Source organism: Triticum aestivum, chromosome 7B, assembly GCF_018294505.1.
Source record: "Triticum aestivum cultivar Chinese Spring chromosome 7B, IWGSC CS RefSeq v2.1, whole genome shotgun sequence".
Classification (NCBI taxonomy): domain Eukaryota; kingdom Viridiplantae; phylum Streptophyta; class Magnoliopsida; order Poales; family Poaceae; genus Triticum; species Triticum aestivum.
In genome coordinates, this window is record NC_057813.1 from 455,890,041 (window position 1) to 455,910,767 (window position 20,727).

At 44.3% G+C, this 20,727-nt stretch overlaps 1 protein-coding gene across 1 annotated transcript; it reads left to right on the forward strand.

The window, feature by feature from the left end:
• The first annotated feature begins 693 nt into the window (after nucleotides 1–693).
• Nucleotides 694–4,489, forward strand: LOC123161148 (auxin-responsive protein IAA21). The gene is made up of 5 exons (XM_044578996.1): nucleotides 694–1,113; nucleotides 1,949–2,190; nucleotides 2,879–3,020; nucleotides 3,780–3,841; nucleotides 4,149–4,489. The coding sequence occupies exons 1-5, from the start codon at nucleotides 875–877 to the stop codon at nucleotides 4,196–4,198; spliced, it is 735 nt and encodes a 244-aa protein (XP_044434931.1). The 5' UTR covers nucleotides 694–874; the 3' UTR covers nucleotides 4,199–4,489.
• Nucleotides 4,490–20,727: the final 16,238 nt, after the last annotated feature.

A 20,727-nucleotide genomic window follows, 5' to 3' on the forward strand; every position in this document is an offset into this window, starting at 1 on the left:
GTAGCCACAACTAATGGTTAAAGTTGCAATGATCCAAAGAGGAGACATTAGGAAGAGAGAGAAGGGGGGGGGGGGGGGGGGTGAAGGTTGATGGAGTTGGGGAGAACAATAAGGATGATAAATAAGGAAGACATCAACAATGGTCCATGTTGTAGGCATTGGAGGCGGAGACATATCCCGCAGCGATAGCAATAGAAGATGAAAAGGTAGATATGTGAGCTAGAAAAAGATGATGATAGTGGTGGCAAAAAAGAAAGATGACATGATAGAACAGAGAATGGGGTTTGAGCACGACGAGGTTTAAAATAACCCACTTGCTTTTTTTCGCCACAACAGTGGAGTAAGTAGTTTTCAGTTAAGCTACTTCTTCCGATCCATATTACTTGTCGCTGCTTAAAAAAAGTGTTTTTTCTTCTCTGAGAAGATTCAACTATGCTTAAGAGGCTATAGATCAAGCGCCCCAACACTCTACCACATTTATTTTAGAATATCTACCACTGACAAAAGGAAAACATCTGATTCTTGATTCTCACACTGCCGAACCTCCCAAAGGAAAAGACAAATCACCTAAAAAAATGCAAAAGACAAAACAAAAGCATAAACTAAGACCACACCTTGTGTGTAATTACGAAGCAAAGAGAAGGACCTCCCCGCAAACACGCACCATTAAACCCCATTTTCTTGTGCTCTCTCCCCTCCGTCTTCCCACTCGCGCAACCCACACACAACTGCACAGCAAGCAACGAACACGGGCCGTCCCGCACGCACAGAGCCAGGAGACCTCAAACCCACCTCCCCCCCTTCTCGGCAAGCCTCCTAAAAGCCAAGATCTCCCGGCGCGCGGCGCAGTAATGCTCGCCTGATTGTGCTAGTCATGGCGCCGCCACAGGAGCGGGACTACATCGGGCTGTCGCCGGCCGCGGCGGCGGCGGCCACGGAGCTGCGCCTGGGGCTCCCGGGCACGGAGGACGCTGCTGGGGACGGCGGTGGAGCGGCGTCGGAGGCGCCGCTGACGCTGGAGCTTCTGTCCAAGGGCGGGGCGAAACGCGGGTTCGCTGGCGCGGTGGCGGAGGAAGAGGACGAGAAGAAGAAGGCGCAGCCGCCGGCCGCCAAGTAGGTGGACTGGGCACCGGTTGGTGCCTTGGTGGTTTTGAGCATTTTATTTATTTATTCCCCCTCATTTGCATTTTTCTTTTAAATAAAATTATTGATGTTAGCCGTAGGAATTTCTTGTGAGCAGTCTTTTTGGGGGAAGCTTGGGGTTTCATGTGAGGATTCGTCAATAAGTTTGCTGAATTTGATTTTCTTCCTGCCACACATGGCTGGTGCTTTAAACAGGGGTTGTGTGTGATTTGTTGCTCTCTTTGGTGGGTGTTCTTTGGTCTGTCTGGCGGAAATAAAATTGGTTTTTGATTTACTTGATTATTACTGTTTCCCTTTGGCTTTTCCCTTGGAATTGTTCATTCTTGTGACGCCAAAAAAAATTTATTTCCCAATTTCTGTTACGTAATAGTAAGTTTTAGCAGATCGTGTTATGGGAGCGATTCATCTTCAAAATATTATCTTAAATGAGCAGAACTAATAAGAATGGAAAAGTAAATAAAGCATGTGCTTGCTCTGAAAAAGCTGAAGAAGCTTACCTTGTTGGCTGTGGAGAAGGAGCAACTTTTGTGTGTCTGGCCTCCACTTGCTGATGCTAAGGTCCCGAATCGCTGCACTAAGTTAGTTAGCCAGTGCCCCAATTCACATGATATTTTTTTTTTCACTTTGTTCATCTACTCAAGCATCTCTAATTGTACCCCAGTGCTTGCAAGTTGCAAGATAGTGTAATCCGGTATCTTCTTGCGGTCCTGGTTCAGTTTATGTTGTAATTTCAGTACTTTGTGGCTACTAAAGCAACCTTAATTCTTAGAGGATATGTGTTTGATTGTTAGAATTCCCGTAACAGGGCACAGGTGGTAGGATGGCCACCAATCCGCAGTTACAGGAAGAACACCATGGCGACGAACTTATCTGCTCCCAGAAGCAAAGACGAGGCCGAGGCGAAGCAGGCACCAGTACCGGATTGCCTTTATGTCAAGGTTAGCATGGATGGTGCTCCTTACCTCAGGAAGGTGGATCTTAAGATGTACAAGAACTACAAGGACCTCTCGCTGGAGCTGGAGAAAAAGTTCAGCGGCTTTACTGTTGGTGAGCACTTGTTTTGCCCTTTATCCTGGCTCTGTTATTGCTTGGGATGCCACAATAGGCTTGTTTTTTTTGGTTGATATTGTGTGGTAGTATATTCATAATTTTTTGGTGAGTAAATACCTTTTTCTACGCATTTTTACTTGGGCAGATGCAGTCTTTACCGTATACATGTACTCTCCCTCTCCTTGCATTTTGATACTCCCTCCGTCCGAAATTACTTGTCGTCAAAATGGATGTATCTAGAACTAAAATACATATAGATACATCCATTTCAATGACAAGTATTTCCGGACGGAGGGAGTACTAAATATGGTTCCATAGAATGTAGTATTCGGCGTTTTTAGGGTCTTTAGTTCTAGTATTGACGGTTGCCTCAGTTCGTCAAGAATAAGTACCAGCTATTGTGCTTGTTTAATATAAGGTCTCAACTTTCTGGACTGTTTGTCATCAGGATTACATAACATGGTTTGTGCTGACGCAGCCTTAGAAACACCATTGATTTTGCCTGTGAGGTCTGTAGAAATGATTTCACATGGTGTCTTAACATTATTGTCCCATGTCATTACAAGCCTTAGTTGGACTTCTTTTCAGAGATATGTTCCCATGAATGCTAGTTCCAGTATAACTCTTTTGCAAATGTTCTTTGAGAGGGCTTTACTTGCATACCGTGTGTTCTTGGTTCCTGCAGGTCATGGTGAATCGACTGGAAACTCGGGAAGAGATGGATTATCTGATTGTCGACTGATGGATCTTAAAAGCGGGACTGAACTTGTGCTCACTTATGAGGATAAGGATGGCGATTGGATGCTTGTTGGTGATGTTCCATGGCGGTGAGTATTGAGTAATATGGATATTGATAAAATTATGTACTAGCAATACAGAATTCGCAGAAATATTGATGATTTTCATCTGTATTTGCAACTATCTAATTGGCAAGTTCTTTTTTTACTTGCAATATTCTGCATATGCATACACCCTTGCCCCTTGCGTCTTAAATATTTTAATGAAGTAACAAGCTTAATGCGGCAATACATTTAATATACTACTTTAATTGCTGAAGTGTCTCATTTGGGCCTATTGATTTGGATGGTTACTGAAAACTCATATCTCCCTCCTAGTGAAGATTTGGTAATTTCTTTTGCTCAACATATGAAATAATTTTGTACAAATAAATGGGAATGGTGCATGTTTTTTTCGAGATTATAGAGGGAGGGGGAGTCCCCACCATTTGTCGTATTGCACTCGAAAGAGATTGGCAGCCCCATACAAGCAGTCGACCGTAAGCAGTCATTACATCAGCAATGAATTACAGAAGGGTCAAACAGAAGGCAATTTTAGACATTCCAGTGGGTTCTTGATTTGTACATGTTTTGTGAAACTGATTTTATTTAAAGACATTCCAGTGAGTTCTTGATTTCATCCAGCCATGATGTATTACTTTATTTTCCATATTAGTCTGCCACATCATTGCAATGCCTGGCCCACCAAGATTTTGCACATTCCAATGAGTTCCTGAGCTTGATCCAGTATTCATCTTGTCCATAAAAAGCCACCTGACGGGTAATATATTGATTTTTGTTGTACCACAGAATGTTCACAGACAGCTGTAGGAGGATGAGGATCATGAAGGGGTCAGATGCAGTGGGCCTCGGTAAGTACTGTTAATATGTGCAGTAGAATAGGAAAGGAAATCGTCACTTGTGTCCATGAGTTTTTGTATGGAAGGCTGGCAGAGAATCTACTGCTTGCACTGCTTTATTATATATACTGGTAGAAGAATAAATTTGGATGAAGCAAGTTAGGTCTGTTCTATTAACTGTGGGACCTACATATCTATGTTTGCATAGGGTGTGTGTATACGAAGAAACATTGTCTTGTACATTTACCACACTAATTACCCCTAGTTGTTTGTGCTTAATTCAAACTTGTAACGTGAAAAACTTGCTTCCGCTTTTCAGCTCCGAGGGCGGCCGAGAAGAGCAAGAACCAGAAATGGCAAAAAGGATGAACCCGGTCTGTTTCCTGTGATTCGCATCGTCGTACGAGGGCGATGGACTTCATGTGTGATGAGAAAGGGATTTACTTATATATAAGTACGTGTATTCTCTTTATTATTTCCTTGTATGTTGGCTCGGAACAAGCATGTTAGGTTGTGTAAGTTGATGTGTGTGTGTATCTACTACTACTGCACTATTTTACTTTGATTCGCGTGTGTTGTATGTGGTTTGCGCTGTAAATCGGTGTGCTCTGTCTGTACCGCAAACTCTTTTGTTTCTGGAGTTGGGTTTGTCTGCTTGCATCTGTGTTTGGAGAAGAACGTTGCTTTCATCTGTGATCATTTCTGGAGCCCTCTTCGGTTGCTCGAAGGGTCATTATGTATGTGCACGCAGAACCGTCAAACGACGACGATGATTCTGGATGTCTGGTGGTTGGAAGATCACATCAGGCCGTCAAAATCTGTTTCTCTTCCAAGGGAACTGCAGCCGCTTGCTTGCTTGCTTGCTTCTGGGTTAATAACTGCCGCTGTGCATCTGAAAACCCAGCCGGAAGCAAGTAGCAGTGGCAGATGGTCCTAGATTCCTTTTGGCGTGTGGTCTTCTCTGTAGTATATGCAGCATGCACTGCACTGCAAGGTGATGCAGCTGCGAAGCCCTCCCCTGTTGGTTTCGTTTCGAATAGTGGCCTTCAACTTCAGTTCAATCAATGCTTTGGATAGTAATAGTATAGTTAGTTTAAAAAAAAAAGCTTTGGTTAGTAGTGCGGGCCTTCCCTTCATTTCCATGGGTGTTGTTGTTATCATTTTCCTGGCGCCATCATACTGTCTGTGTAAAGGTGGAAGAGGCTTCCTTGCAATCATTCGTTTTCATCCATCATGAGGAAAAGAAGAAGATGGAGCAGAAGCTAAAGCGTTGAGATTGCCGCGAATTTAGGCTTTTTTTCAATTTCAGTTTCCATTTTTTTGGCCGCCCAATTGATTAATTATTACAGTATTACCTAGCTCATGGTGATCAGAACTCTTGGGGCGTCGATTGATGCATAGAGGCCGGGGGTAAAGAACTCTTGGTGCTATATTTTAGCCGCTGTGGGGTGGGTTTGATTTAGTAGTGGGCGTGTGATTGATAGTTCATAATTATGTGGCGCACATGAATATTAGTACGTAATTATTTGTTGCTCCGTTCCATATGTTGTTGCTTGATATATGGATGGGTGTCCTTTCCTTTCACTCCGGGACACAGGAGAGGAGGGAGATACGATGCTTATGCCTGCTGTCTGCCTCCGCTTTGCTTGCGCTTCTTCTTCTTTGTCATGCTTGTTGCATGCATGTTGATGTTGCCATTGGCCTAATAATCCATCGTGTGTGCGAACCTTGTGTTGGCATAATTGACCTACCTAGGCTAGGCCACGGTAGGGGTAATCTAGGCTGGGAATGATATCTCCCTCCTCTAGCTAGCTAGCTAACGTTGTGGTGTGGTTGTGGGTTACCGGAGTGGATAGAAGCCGTGGTTTGTTCTGATTCCTCAGCAACTGCGCGGGTGCTGCATGTTATGGTTGCCCAGCCCCAGCTCCAGCTCCAGCTCGGGCCATCGCACTCCCGCTCGTCTTCGCGCGCTTTTGGCTTGGCTGGTCCTCCATCGGCCCGTGCTTTGTCTGCTGGACGCTTTTTATGTTCGTTGCCACCACTGGTAGGAGTACTAGCCTACTAGGGTGTTAGCAACCTAACAATATCTTCTCTCGATCTAGTACTCTTCTCACGAATTCGTGTAGCAATTTAGGGATTACAATCACAGGATACAAGAAGTGGGGAAGGAGGAGGAAGGGGAAGAAGATAGCCGCCGCCGCCGGGTTTCGTGATCCATTGGATGCCGTGCTCGTTGCCTGCTTCCGAGTACTTGTAGGCTGTTGCCGAGTGGTGAGCATAGACGGGCCCGGCCCATGAGCTATCAAAGGGGAAAGCCCAGGTATGAGTATGGGCCAGGGGAGGTCCCTAACATCCCTCCCTTCTTGAAATGCGGCTTGCCCCCAAGCCGCTATCACGAAGATTTTGCCAGGATCCCATGGTGCTTGGAGATCCTTAATCATGCCGGAATCCCCATGGTAGTTGTCGCGGTAGCAGCCATGGTCGAGATGGACTTGAACAAGCTCGGAGAAGTTGTCGGGCTTGAGGTAGTAGTAGTCGTGGCCGACAGAGACCCGATTGAAGTTGGTGTTGTGGTTGATGACCTTGGAGGGAAATGCGACGGAGAAGTAGCCATCACAGTCGAAGCCGATGTAGTGCCTATAGCCGAAGCAGCCTTGCGTGAATACGTCGGCAAATGCAATGACACCCCTCCCTTCTTGAAAATGATCCTGATTGTAGCATGTAGAGGATGCCATACAGCTCATGTCCTGTGATCTCTTGCTGAGTATTTCGTCGGCAGGGTAGTTGACCGAAAGAACAACCAGAGCCTTGGTAAGATCAAAGGAGCAATCACAGAATAAAGAGTACCATCCTGGATCTCCCTCACTTGCAGCATGTATGTGTTCATGCTTGCATGCGTCTGCATCAAGTTCAGGAAATGACAAATGTTGCTCCCCCAACCAAAAACCAATGGATGTATGAAGAAACCCAGGAGCAGCCGAACTATTACACCCCAGCACTCGCAGTCTATACAGGTTTGGAGATGTGAGAAAGGCCATATTGACATTGCAGCGAGATTGCCAACTCCTCTGACCAAGTATCTTCTCGTTAGTTCCAGCAGCAGAAGGCCATAACTTCACACATTCATTAAAGTAGTGTTGATGACTGGAGTTCCCAGAGGTCTTGACTGCACTTGAATTCCTAAATGCCGCCATTTTTCCAACAAGGAACTTTGTATATGGAAATAAATGCCAGTTAAACAGCAACAACAGCAGTGTCGTACTAGTGCTCATGTATACATGATGTACTCCAAATTCAGAATCTCCCTGTGAGTGCCCTATGCAGCAAGGATAAAATTGTATGCCCTTGTAGTTCACTAGCTCCCAGTGAATTGCTTCTGGCCCAAAACAGCTAAGATAACTTGCATGTGTAGAAAGTTTTCCGAGATACAATGTTTCCTGCACCACCATTTGGCTGCAACATTTTTGACTTAAGTGTTTAAATTCAGATGTTGCCTGATCCAGTATACGCCAAGACTGCCACTGTGTACCATATTGTTCAGAACTGCATTCTAGAGCAAAACAACCACTGAGATTGTACCACCGTTGCCATGTATTGTACACACAAGCTCCAATATGAAATAGTTTTTTTGGATTAGATCTGCTAGTCAAGCCAATGCCACACACTTGGACAGACAAAAACCGATGTGCCCTGAATGTCCAGGTATGAAGGTCATGAACAGAAGCAATCACCGAGAAGTTCCAATGGACAACACTAGAACAACAGACTTTTGATGGCAAACCGATTGCAAATGGCGGCCATGGAATGGGTCAGGTTTCCATTCCCTCTGCAATAAGAGCTGCCCAATATGATGGCCACGACATCGGCTGTAGCAGCAGCCCCTGGTGCCTTGTACGCGGCGAAATGTCCAAATCATGGCTCAGGAATGGTTGCTTTGAATCGACAGCTGAGAATATCAGAGATAGAGTGGTGAGGAGCTCGTCCTCCATGGCCACAATATGAACGACAAGCCTCCAGGGTAGCATAGGCTTCCTCATCAACTCATGGCTAGAGAAGACTATACAGGACACATGAATAGTAGGAGCAAATGACTGTACAAAAGAGATCACTGACCACCACTCCACAACGCCCCAATTCACCTCACCCAGTGATTGGATTATCTGCTGATTCCGAAGGGGAATTGCTTTTGGCAGCATAGGGGTCCAACCAACAACCTTCTCATAGGGACAAGATTTCAGTCGCACACTTGGTAGATACCTCCAGTATTCTCTCAAAAAATTCAAAGCAACCGGCAAACGCTGCACCACATAAGTAACTTGCAACAACAGCCCTTCATAATTCAGAGTCGTGCCTTCAAGAGAACCAGCAAACGACGGCCACGGCACGGGCCTTACATCATTGCCGTCAGCAAAATGCATCTGAAATGATGGCCACGGAGTCGGTCGTATCAGCAGCCCCTCGCCTTGTGGGAAACGGGACGTCCCTGTCCTGGTTCAGAAACGACTGCGTTGAATCTACAATTGAGAACGACAGAGGAGATAGACTGGTCAGGAGCTCGTCTTCCATGTCCAGGGGCACCCGCCGGTTAGAACCATCGTTGGTAGCAGGGTGAATGAGGTCGGCGACGAGCACAAGTGTGGCTGCTGGGGGTAGCGACGTCGTCATGACTGGAGACAAGAATGACATGGCACTGAATTTTTTCGAGCATTCTGTCGAACAGGTCATGAGCGTCGTAGCGATGTAATCAGAAGACACATGATGGAGGATCTCCTCAGCCTGTCCAGTTGACGAGGAAACGTCGGGAAGGACAGCAGGCTCGGTGGAGACTTCTGGAGAGGACGCCACCAGTGGAGGTGCGGGAGTAGTGAACTTGCCGCCGATGTTGATGCTAACAGCCTGAATTGCTGTTGCCACCACCTGGTTCTCCTCCTGAATTTCCACTCCGTTCGTTCGAAGGGTGGCTATGGCGTTGTTGGTGCCGATCGCGGGATTGGGGTCGAATGCGGTGGCGGTGCAGTGGACCTCCTCGGCGATGGTGGGTGGAGCAGCCGTGGTTGCGCGGTCGGTGTGAGACGCGACCAGGGCAGAGGTTGAGGTAGCCGAAGCAGTAGCAGGGGAGGCAACCGGATTGACACGCGAGGTGGCCTCTGCCGGATCGCCCGCGCCCACGCGCGCAGCCGCGAGCTCGGACTTGATACTATCCATCTGTGCCGATAGATGCTTGAGAAACCACAACATCTGCTCATCTGCGGTCATGGCATCCCACTCTGATGGATAGACGAGGGAACGAGGAGCCTTCTCCGGATCGGACATGGTGCTGTCGCCGGTTGAAATTGGGGAATCGAGGGAGGTGGTGGTGGGTGAAATTTACTGGCTCTGAATACCAGATGTTAGCAACCTAACAATATCTTCTCTCGATCTAGTACTCTTCTCACGAATTCGTGTAGCAATTTAGGGATTACAATCACAGGATACAAGAATTGGGGAAGGAGGAGGAAGGGGAAGAAGATAGCCGCCGCCGCCGGGTTTCGTGATCCATTGGATGCCGTGCTCGTTGCCTGCTTCCGAGTACTTGTAGGCTGTTGCCGAGTGGTGAGTATAGACGGGCCCGGCCCATGAGCTATCAAAGGGGAAAGCCCAGGTATGAGTATGGGCCAGGGGAGGTCCCTAACATAGGGAGTAGGAGTAGAGACTACCCGGCCCATTTCCTTGAGCAGACTGAACGATTGTGCTGCTACGTGCAACGTGCGCTCCTCGTCTCTCCTCACGCTGATCCGATTTCGTGTCAGGAAGCAATGTCTACACTCAGATCGCAATCTCCTCAACAAAAACGATTTTTTTTCTTAAGCATTCATGTCATGTAACCATGTTGGTATACAAGGCACGGTTTTCGTGGGCGGATTGGAGCTATACGTGCTTGTGCCCAACCTTGTTCGTCCCTCCCAGCCCCAGGTGCAATGATCCTCTGCTTTAGCCGCGATGATGGCGGGGGAGAAAAGAACATCTGCATCATCAGCCGATGCCGCCATGTCTCTCCGTGAACATGTGCGGCGTGTGATCCGCCTCTCTCTGGCTACTTTTGTTGGTTTCCCTTTGGGTGTCCAAGTAACCGAAGCCCATCGATGGACGACTCCAGCTTGCGTGCTTGCGTGCGCGCGTGCAATCAACACATGCCTTGTACGTGTGCGCAGCCACAGCATGATGACCGGGTGCATAAAATACTAGTACTACTAGTATAGAGAGTACAGTGCCAAAAATATGTTATGCTCTATATTTCGATGCAGAGGGTTCTAAATTCAGCCCGGCAGCTGCATTTCTGCTGCACGGAGCCACGGACGGACGCATGCAGATGCAGATGCAGCCTACTGAAGAAGATGGATTGGAGAAGAGAACCTTCCTAGTTCTATGCACACATGCAGCGTGTTCATGTGCAGATGCAGTGTGCCGGCAGCACTCACGCGTTGGGTGTGCGCGCCTGGGATGGGAACATGCGCATGTGTGCACGTACAAGGAAGGGAGGCAAGGCAACAACATCTTTTGTCGTCGTTGCAGTTGCAGCACGTGAACATGAGCTGCTTGCTCATGCTACCCATGATTTCGATTTTGTTTTGGTTTTTGCAAAGGACTGTCTAACTTTCCGCTGACTGTTTCTCTCTGATTCTTAGTATACTTGTTTCCTTTAGAATCTGCATTTACTTTTGCTGTTTTTGTTAGTCAATTGCAAGAAACCACCACATTTGTGGCTACGTTTGCAGGAAACTACTAAGTCGTTAATTCGTTGCAAAAAACACCGTAGAATCTCTTAACCCGTTGCAAAAAGCACTGAACAGCCGTTTAGCCTCGTTTGATCTCTTTTCCGACAGGTGGGCCCCGAAATCGTTGATGTGGCATGACGGACAGGCAAACGGCGCCGTTAGGACCAAAAGGGTCAAGACGCCGCGCCGGTCCGTCCTGTCGGTGCTCGTCAGACAGTCCCCCCCCCCCCCCCCCGCCCTCTCTCTCTCTCTCGCCCCTCTCCTCTGTCTCCCTCTCTCTCTCTGGCTCTGGTCGCCGTCGGGGAGAAACCAACTCGCCGCCGTCCGCCATGGTTTCGTGGAGCGACGCCAGCGAGGAATCGGGCTACGAGTACTCTTCAGGCGGCTCCCCTATCAAGGTCAGTTGGGCATTTTGTTCTTTGAGCTAGGGTTTCGATTTGGGGATTTTGTTTTTCCTGCTCGATTTGAACTCGTGAGATGGATTTTGTGCGTTTCTTTTGTTGATGTAGATCCCGGCTACAATCGAGGACCCGAACTACTCTGGTGTTGACGATGAGGTGATGGTGATGTGTGAGCATGGCCAGCCGGCGAAGAGGCATGTTTGCTTCGAAGGGATTAGCACTGGGAGGAGGTTCATTGCCTGTGGACTTGATGTGAGTGCTAGCAAAAATCTATAATTTGCTTATTTTGTGTGGAAATTATATATTGTTCATAAGCACTGTTCATTGTTCATGTTCACTGTTCTGTGTTCATGTTCACTGTTCACCTTGTAGTTTAGTTAAAGGTACTGTCATGTACCATACCATAGTGACTGAGTAACTGATTGATAGTCACTGAGTGATGTGCATTGTTCATAGATATAAATGAAGTAAATGAATTGAACTGAATTGTATTGTGCTGTTAAAAATTAAGGTATACTATAAATGAAGTAAATTCAGTGTACTATGCTGTTAAAAATTCAGATATAAATTCAGAATTTAGCTGAATTGTGCATGTGCAGTATACTATAGTTGTTTTGAATTGGACTGAATAGAAGTGAATTGAAAAAGGAAGTAAATGCATTTGTACTTGTTGTTTTGCAGGAAGCAAGCAGTTGTGGTGTTGTTCGGTGGGTAGATGAGGAGTAGCCAGAGCATCTGCAGAATGCTCTTCACAAACTATGGCTTATGTATGAGGATTGCCAGCGTGCTAATAGGATGGCATGTCTAGAACATTCATCACTTGTCCACAATCTGACATCACAGAAGAACAAGCTACAGGAGACTTATGAGAAGCTTGTTGAGGATGTGAACAACCTACTTGATACCCAGGACAATATTCCCAAGGAAAATGAGGAGATCACTCCTACTTTGGACAACAAAATGTCAGCTATGAAGGAACGGTTGGGTGCAATGGATGCTGAGAACAAAGAACTGAAGCAAAAGGTTGACCAGTTGAAGAGCATTCATGTTGCCCAAGGTAATGTGATTAGGAATATGAAGTTTGCTCATTTGAAGGAGAAGGAAAAGTTGAGCACTGAGAGGAGGAATTTGGAGTTTCACATTGCTGATCTTGTGAAAGCTAGTGACAAGAACAAGAGAAAGCTGAAGGACATCAAGGATATTTGTGATGAAGAGTGATTTGTAATCTGACCATATGGGTCATTATCTTAAGTTTCAAGCATTGAACTATGGCTTGTAATGTGTGAACCAGTGGCAGTTTGTAGTGTTTGAAGTAGGTTGTAGCCTTGAACTATGTCTTGTAAGCTTTGAACTATGGTGTCATGATGTTAACTATGTTGTTAAGTATGATGTTAACTATGCTGTCATGATGTTAACTATGTTAGTGACTAGAGTTGTTAAGTATGATGTTAACTATGTTAGTGACTAGAGTTGTTAAGTATGATGTTAACTATGGTGGCATGATGTTAACTATGTCATGATGTTAACTATGGCACCCTAAATGATGGAATGAGGATATGTTGGATACCGTCGACGTCGAGGCACCCTAGATGATCAAATTAGGTTATCTTGGGTACCGTCGACGTCGAGGCACCCTAGATGATCAAATTAGGTTATCTTGGGTACCGTCGACGTCGAGGCACCCTAGATGATCAAATTAGGTTATCTTGGGTACCGTCGACGTCGAGGCACCCTAGATGATCAAATTAGGTTATCTTGGGTACCGTCGACATCGAGGCACCCTAGATGATCAAATTAGGTTATCTTGGGTACCGTCGACGTCAATGCACCCTAGATGATCAAATTAGTTATCTTGGGTACCATCGACCTCGAGGCACCCTAGATGATCAAATTAGGTTATCTTGGATACCGTCGACGTCGAGGCACCCTAGATGATCAAATTAGGTTATCTTGGGTACCGTCGATGTCGAGGCACCCTAGATGATCAAATTAGCCACATTCATCACACTTATTAGCAAACAATAAGAACAACTAACCACATTCATCACACTTATTAGCAAACAACAACTAACTTGAACATGAACAACTAACCAGAATAAGTCCACTAGGAGCCACAACTAACCAGAAGCAACCATAATATAGAAGTTTTCATCACAGCTAACAAGTCCACTAGGTACCTTACATGAAAGTACTCATGAAAAGCAGAATAAAGATGTTTAGAACATCAACAGCTAACCAGAAGCAACACAAGTTTTCATCACAGCCCAACAAGTCCACTAGGTACCTTACATGAAAGGTGTCATCACAACCAAAATGCAGATGTTTTCAACATCATCAGCTCACCACAAATTAACACAACTTCACCTGCTGCTCCCTTGAGAACAGTTGAACCACTCAGACATCTTAAAGGATGGCTTCCTCACTCTTCCACTACCTGCAACTCTTGGGGGATGAACTTTTTTCTTCCTCTTGGCCCAGCAGCAGTAGAGGAACTTGGACCAGCACCAGCAGTAGAAGAACTTGGACCAGCACCAGCAGTAGAAGTTGCAGTCCTTGTAGTTTTAGCTCTCTTTGTTGCCCTTGTAGCAAGAGGAGCTGCAGCTGCAGCAGGAGCAAAAGGAGCTCTCCTTGGTGCACTGGGAGCTGAAGCAGGAGCACTAGGAGCTCTCCTTGCTACCCTTGGAGCCCTTGGAGCTGGTGGAGCTGGAGCTGCAGTTTGAGCAGCAGTAGGAGCAGAAGGAGCACTTCTCCTTGGTGGCATGGGAGCAGGAGAAGATACAGTTCTGGGTGTATCATCTATCCTGTTTTCCTGCAATTACATCATACAAATGTTAGAAACTGATATATATAAACCTACAACAGTAGTTACCTGGTGCTGGTTCCTCTCATAGCTAGGGGTGGTTTAAGAGCATGCTTGCAACTAGTGTACCTATGCCCAGTCCTATTGCAATTGCTACAAGTGATAGCTTCCATCCTAGATGTATCCTTTGGAGCTGGCTTTTCAAACCTGCTCTTTCTCCTCTTTGTCTCTTTATTTCCTGGCTTTTCTTTGAACACTGGTGGTTCAATGTCAGGGGTTCTAGTCTTTGGCCACAAGTCAGGCCCAGGCACAGGGAAAACTATTGGACTATAAGCTGCCTTATACATTGGTTTCTTGAAGAAGTCATGAACAAAATCTTCTGGCTGTAGTTTTGCCTTGTTGATTGCAGAAACACCATGATTGCAAAGAACTCCACACATGTCTCACTTCCTACAACCACATGTATGCAGCAACAAGTTAACTGCATATGTGCTTTCTCCACTTGTCACCTGGAAGAGATCAGGTCCAGCTTTGATAGACTGACAAAACCTAGAATGATGTTTTGCTTCCTCTAGCTTCTCAGCATATGTTGGGCATATCTGCCACTTAGCAGTCTCAGTCTTTGTCCTATTTGCATTGAACTTCACTAACAGCTTTGTCCTGATCCCATCTACCATAGTTCTAATGGGTTTGGCTCTAACATCAAGTATCATCTTGTTAAAAACTTCACTTATATTGTTAACTACCAAGTCAGTTTTGCAATTGTGGTCCATGGCATGCCTAGACCATGAATGTTTTGGTATCCTAGATAGCCATTTCCAAGCTGGCTCACACTCCTTTTTCATGCCTTCCATTGCTGTTACATAACCATGCTCAGTATAGGAATAACTTGCCTGATATGTATTTCTTCAACTCTTCCCCTCTAAAACCAGCTGTTTGAAAGTTCTGATAAATGTGTCTAAGGCAGAATATTTGTTTGCAATTGGGGAATACATTGTTTATGGCTGTAAGAAGGCCCTGTTTGAATGAACTACAATTTGAGAATACTAGAACAATGCCATGTATGAAATTAATAAACAAAGACAATTAATAAGCAATGCAAGCAATGATTGGGGCAGAGAGAGTAGTACCTTTTGCCTGTCAGATATAATAGTGTAGTAGCCAAACTTGCCTGACTCACCACCAATGGCATATTTTAATTGAGTAAGAAACCAAGACCAGCTTGCTGTGTTTTCCTTGTCCACTATTGTAAAAGCAATGGGAAATATGTTATCGTTTCCATCTCTTCCTGTGGCAGCCAAGATTTGCTGCCCCGTTGTCAGCTTTATGAAGCAACCATCAACACCTATCATACAAGATCACAAGTAGATTACCAACAAATTAGTGGGTGTGCAATATAGAGTCACTAGTTAATTAGTAGGTGTGCACATACCTATGAATGGTCTGCAACCATTAAGGAAACCCTCTTTGCAAGTATTGAGGCAGATGAACAAGCCATGGAATCTTGGGTTCTTGCTGGGATGTAGTTTCAGATGCTTTGTTGTGACAATGCATCTACTTCCTGGATTGGTTTCTAGCACAACTTCTAGGTAATCCCTTATCCTATGATATTGTGCCTTCTGATCTCCTAGGACTACATTTTTGGCTAGCTTTCTTGCCCTATAGGCCATATGTATAGATACCTCTATTTCATGCTTTTGCTTCAAGTTTGAAATTATAGTCTGGACAGGTGTGTTGGGGTCTGTCCTCAACTGTTGCTCACATTCATGTGCCAACCACTTAGCAGTCACTTTTGTGCTCTCTCCTACTACTGGGAAGCTGTGGTGCAAGTTTAGTTTCTTTATACAGAATGTCTTCTCATGTGCTATCTGAGAAGCTGCAATGAAAATGGACAAGTCTCAACTTTGCAGACAGCTATAATCCTGTCTGGATAGTTCTTGTGGTAGGCATGGTTCCTATTCTGTGAGATGTGAAAATTAAGAAGTGCCCTCCTAAACTGGGTCACATCTAGGAAACAGAGCTTCTTCACAAATTGCTCTTCTGGGTTATCCCTTTGCTCATCATACCAAACTCTGGGCTTCTTTTTAGCCCTGCTCTTCCTATCAGCTGGAAGCTTCACACATGGTATTTGAGCCCCATCATTGTCCTCCTAACTTAGGTCACCAGGGTTGCTCTCCTCATCAGATGAAGGAAACCAATCCTCCTCAATAATCTCATCCAAACTAGCATGAGATCTTGTAGTTGGCCCCTTTCTTTTACTTCCTCCTATGTTGCTCCCTTCCTCCTCCTCCTCTGGTGCCTTCTCCTCCTCCTCCTCCTCCTCCTCCTCCTCCTCCTCCTCCTCCCCCTCCTCCTCATCTACTCCATATGGCTCATCCACATTAGTGTCCCCTTCAATATGATGAAGTGGATCATCTCTGTGCTTCTTCATTGCCTCAAGCCTAGCAATTATATCCTCATCTGCTAGTAAATCTGTGTCACTCTCACTATCAGTGAAATCTTCAGCCATTAGCTCTGGAAGTTTTCTTTTAACTGCCTTGTATTTCTCTTTTTCTTTCCCCTTTTTCCTGAACTTCTCAATCTCTTCATTCCTCTTCTGCTCCATCAGTTGCTCAATTTGCTCTTGATCTTGGTCTCGCTCCATGAAATACTCATGCCTCTCTTCACCAATCTGCATTGCAAATTCTGGTACTGGTGCACACTTCTGCTTCAAAAATGAACTCTCTTGTGTGTTAATGACCTACACTTGCACTGGTTGTGGCTTTGTTGGGCTAGGAAACAGTACTCATGATGTATCTATCTCATACACCACTGGCACACCTATTTCAGACAATGGAACCTGCTCCTCACAAACTGGTCCAACGTTCAAATCACTAGGTCTTGCAGCATCACTTCTGATGACTGTTATGTTCACCAACTTCTGACCTTTGACAACTAGGTCATCCAACATTTCCTCCACCTTATCATCATCTGTCAGTTCTTCCATACCTGAAAACCCAACACCTGAATCTCTGACATAATACGTAAAGTCTGTCATCCCATATCCTTCAAGCTCTCTTAGTGCGATCAGATTGTAAAATGTGATATCATCCACATTTAGGCTTCTTTCAAGATTATCTCTGTCATGGAAATGGAATCTGACTTCCCACACTTCATCATTCAATCTACAGTTCAAGTAAAACAGTTCAGTTCAAGTAAACAATTCAGTTAGAATAAACAATTCAGTTAATATTTCACTTAAAGATTTAACTAAAGTTTCAGTAACTTCAATTAATGTTAGCCTACTACATACACTTGAGTTAAAGTTTCAGTTATAGTTTCAGTCCAAAGTACACTTGGTTGTAGATTCAGTACAGGATTATGTCCAAAATTCAGTTATAGTTTCAGTCCAAAATTCAGTACATGATTCAGTTATAAATTCAGTAACATTTTCATTTAAAAATTCAGTAAATTTAGTAATTGAGTAGGTTGAAATTGAGTTTAACATTCAGTAATTTCATGTAATTGACTAGGTTGAAATTGAGTTTAACATTCAGTAATTTCATGTAATTGAGTAGGTTGAAATTGAGTTTAACATTCAGTAACTTCAGTTAATGTTAGCCTACTACATACACTTAGAACCCTAGAACTACATAAACACTTCACTTACATGTCTGACCACATAAACAACCTACAACAATAATCCTATAACCCTAGAATCACAAACACCTAGAATGACAGACACTTAGAACCCTAACCCTAGAATCACAAACATTTAGAACCCTAACCCTAACCCTAGAATCACAGACACTTAGAACCCTAACCCTAGAAACCTAACCCTAGAAGCCAAATCGGGGTACGGAAAGAGAAAACTTACGAGACACCGCCGAAGGAGGATGCGTAGTGATGGCTCCCCTCTGGATCTTCCTTGACAGCCTTGGCGAACGCCCTCGCCACCGCACACTCAACACAGTAAGACGGCGACGGTGGCTGTGGAAGAGGCGGAGCCTGAGATGGGTTTGAACTGCCGCAAAACTCTGTTGGATCTGCAGGAGCACCACTGCCACCAGATGCATCGCCAGCACCATCGGCCCACTGCCACCGCCATCATCACCGCCACGCGAGGTGGCCATCACCGGCGGTGAGCAGGGGCGAGAGAGGAGAGGGGAGTGAGGCGAGAGAGAGGACAGGGGCGCACGGGGGGGGGGGGGCTGTGTGACAAAGACGGACCAGCGCGGCGTCTTGACCCTTTTGGTCCTAACGACGCCGTTTGCCTGTCCGTCATGCCACATCAGCGATTTCGGGGCCCACCTGTCGGAAAAGAGATCAAACGAGGCTAAACGGTTGTTCAGTGCTTTTTGCAACGGGTTAAGAGATTCTACGGTGTTTTTTGCAACGAATTAACGACTTGGTAGTTTCCTGCAAACCTAGCCACAAATGTGGTGGTTTCTTGCAATTGACTCATTTTTGGTAGATTCCGCGTTTGATGTTTCCTCGAAGCGTCAAACTTGAAGTTTCATCCCTCGTGCGCCGTCACTATCCTTCTAACCGTCCAACCACTGATTTGTTTGGCGATCTATTGGGGTGACACTTGGGACTGATCTTTGCCCCAGAAAATGCTGGCAGTTCTTTGTGTGGCGCTACTCCTTCCTACCTGGATATGAGCTCTTCTATATTGTGGCTTTGGGCGCGGTTACTTGGTCTATCTAGCTGGCACGAAATAGTGCTACCTTTGAGAGCTCATATCCAGTAGTGCGTTGAACTCGCTCTCCTCTTCTCCGTGTCCTTGGACTTCTCTCTGTTTCAGACTGTTGTATTTCCGTTGTAAGTAATGGAAAGGGGGTTAGCCCGGTTCAAAAAAAAAACCCACTGATTTGTTTTGAGTTTTAGAGTGTGTTTTGCTGTTTGGTGCTGTTTCACTAGTTTGGGCCAAGATTCAGAAAATAAGTTATTAAGCCGTTATAGGCATTCCTGCTAACGGGCGCACACCCCACTCCCTTCCTTCGCTACTAATGGGCCGGCCCATATCAACGTTCACTGTATGTTTTTATAGCGCAAAAAAGGGCAAGGCAAGGAGAATCGAACCCGAGACCTCCCGCTTAGTGAGACGCTGCAACAACCACCGCGTCACCTACACAACTATGATAGCTTTCATCTTTTCTATCCTTTCTTCTTTCATCTTACTTTTTTCCATTTCTTTTTTCTCTTTTCTCAAATTTTCTTTTTTCATATCGAGAAATTTTCTTTCTTCACTTTTTGTTTCATGAAAAATGGATGAACTTTTTATTTACAAATTCAATGAACTTTTTCCATAATCAATGACCCTTTTTCACATTCGATGAACTTTTTTCAAATCTCGCAAACCTTTTTTCAACTCCGATGAACTTTTTTAACAAATTCGGTGAACTTTTTTTCCAATTTTGATGAATTATTTTCAAATTAGATGAACATTTTTTGAACGGGTGAACTTTTTTTCGAATTCGATGAACTTTTTTAGAATTCTATGAACTTTTCCTGAATTCGATGAACTTTTTTTTGAATTTGGTGAACTTTTTTTGGATTCGGTGAACTTTTTTTCAAATTCAATGACCTTTTTTCAAACCGGGTGAACTATTTTTTGAATTCTGTGAACTTTTTTCAAATCTAATGAACACTTTTCGAAAATCGATGAACTTTTTTCCAGTTTGCGAACTTCTCTTCAGAAATGATGAACTTTTTCGAAAATCCATGAAAGTTTTCTAATCACAATTGTTTTCAAAAAAATTGACGCGATACTGTGCATAGTTATGTGCAACAAACAGCGCTGCAACCATGTTATGTAATTGTTTCATGCTGTTTCTAACCACTCAAGGCCCGTAGCTTGACTGGTTAGCCAGCTTTGAAGGTGAAGCTGACTGTGTAAGTTCGAATCCCTGTAGTTGCAACTTTTTTTTGGGTTCTCTCATTAGTTCGTTAGTTGAGCCCCAATCTGTTTATTTTTTCACGGAAGGGCCGCAGGTTTCCTTGTTTTTTATATGCATGCACCAGTGCTGTGGGCTTGATTTATACATAGATGTTATGTCCATATGGGATACCAATGTTGTTAAACTCCTTAATGGATGAATGTGGCCTTTCTGAAAAATATACTCCCATTGTTCGGAATTACTTGTCGCAGAAATGGATGTATCTAGACGTATTTTAGTTCTAGATACATCCATTTTCGTGACAAGTAATTCCGAATGGAGGGAGTATTAATGAATGCGTCAGTTCCCTAATTGGCGCTTCACGCGCGAGTTTCCTAAGTTGGCGCCCACGCACCATCGCTCGTGGTTCGGCCCATAGAGGCGAGTGCTCGATCATTCCTGGTTCGTTCCATCAATTGCATTTACCGGTCGTTGTTGACAGATCACCAGTCAACAGTTGACTTATGAAAAAACAAAAAAATCACAAAAACTACTTTTTTGCGAATTAAAAATGTTCAAGGATTTTGAAAAATAAAATCCGAATTTGAGAAAATGTTCATCGAAGTTGAAAAAAAATCATGGATTTTTTTAAAAGATGATTGTTTTTTTTCAAAAGTTCATTTAATTTAAAAACAAGTTCACAATTTGAAAGAAAGTTCATCAAATTTGGAAAAAAAGTTCATCATTGTCAAAAAAGTTCATTGATTTTGATTTTTTTCCACAAATTTGTCAAAAATTTCATCGATTTGGAAAGAAGTTCATAAATTTTTAAAAAGACATCAATTTTGAAAAAAGTGAGTCAAATTTTGAAAAAAGTTCAAAAAAATGAAGGAAATTCATAGATTTTGAAAATAGTGATTTCTTAACAATCACAAATATTTTTAAAAGAGAACAAGACCGGCGAGGCGGGAAAAACTGGTTTGGGAAGCTTTCCAAAACCAGGGGCTTCCCGCGACTAAAGAAATAAATAAAATAAAAAAGAAGTTGGATAGCACTTGTCTTTCGATGGCCTAGTGGTTAC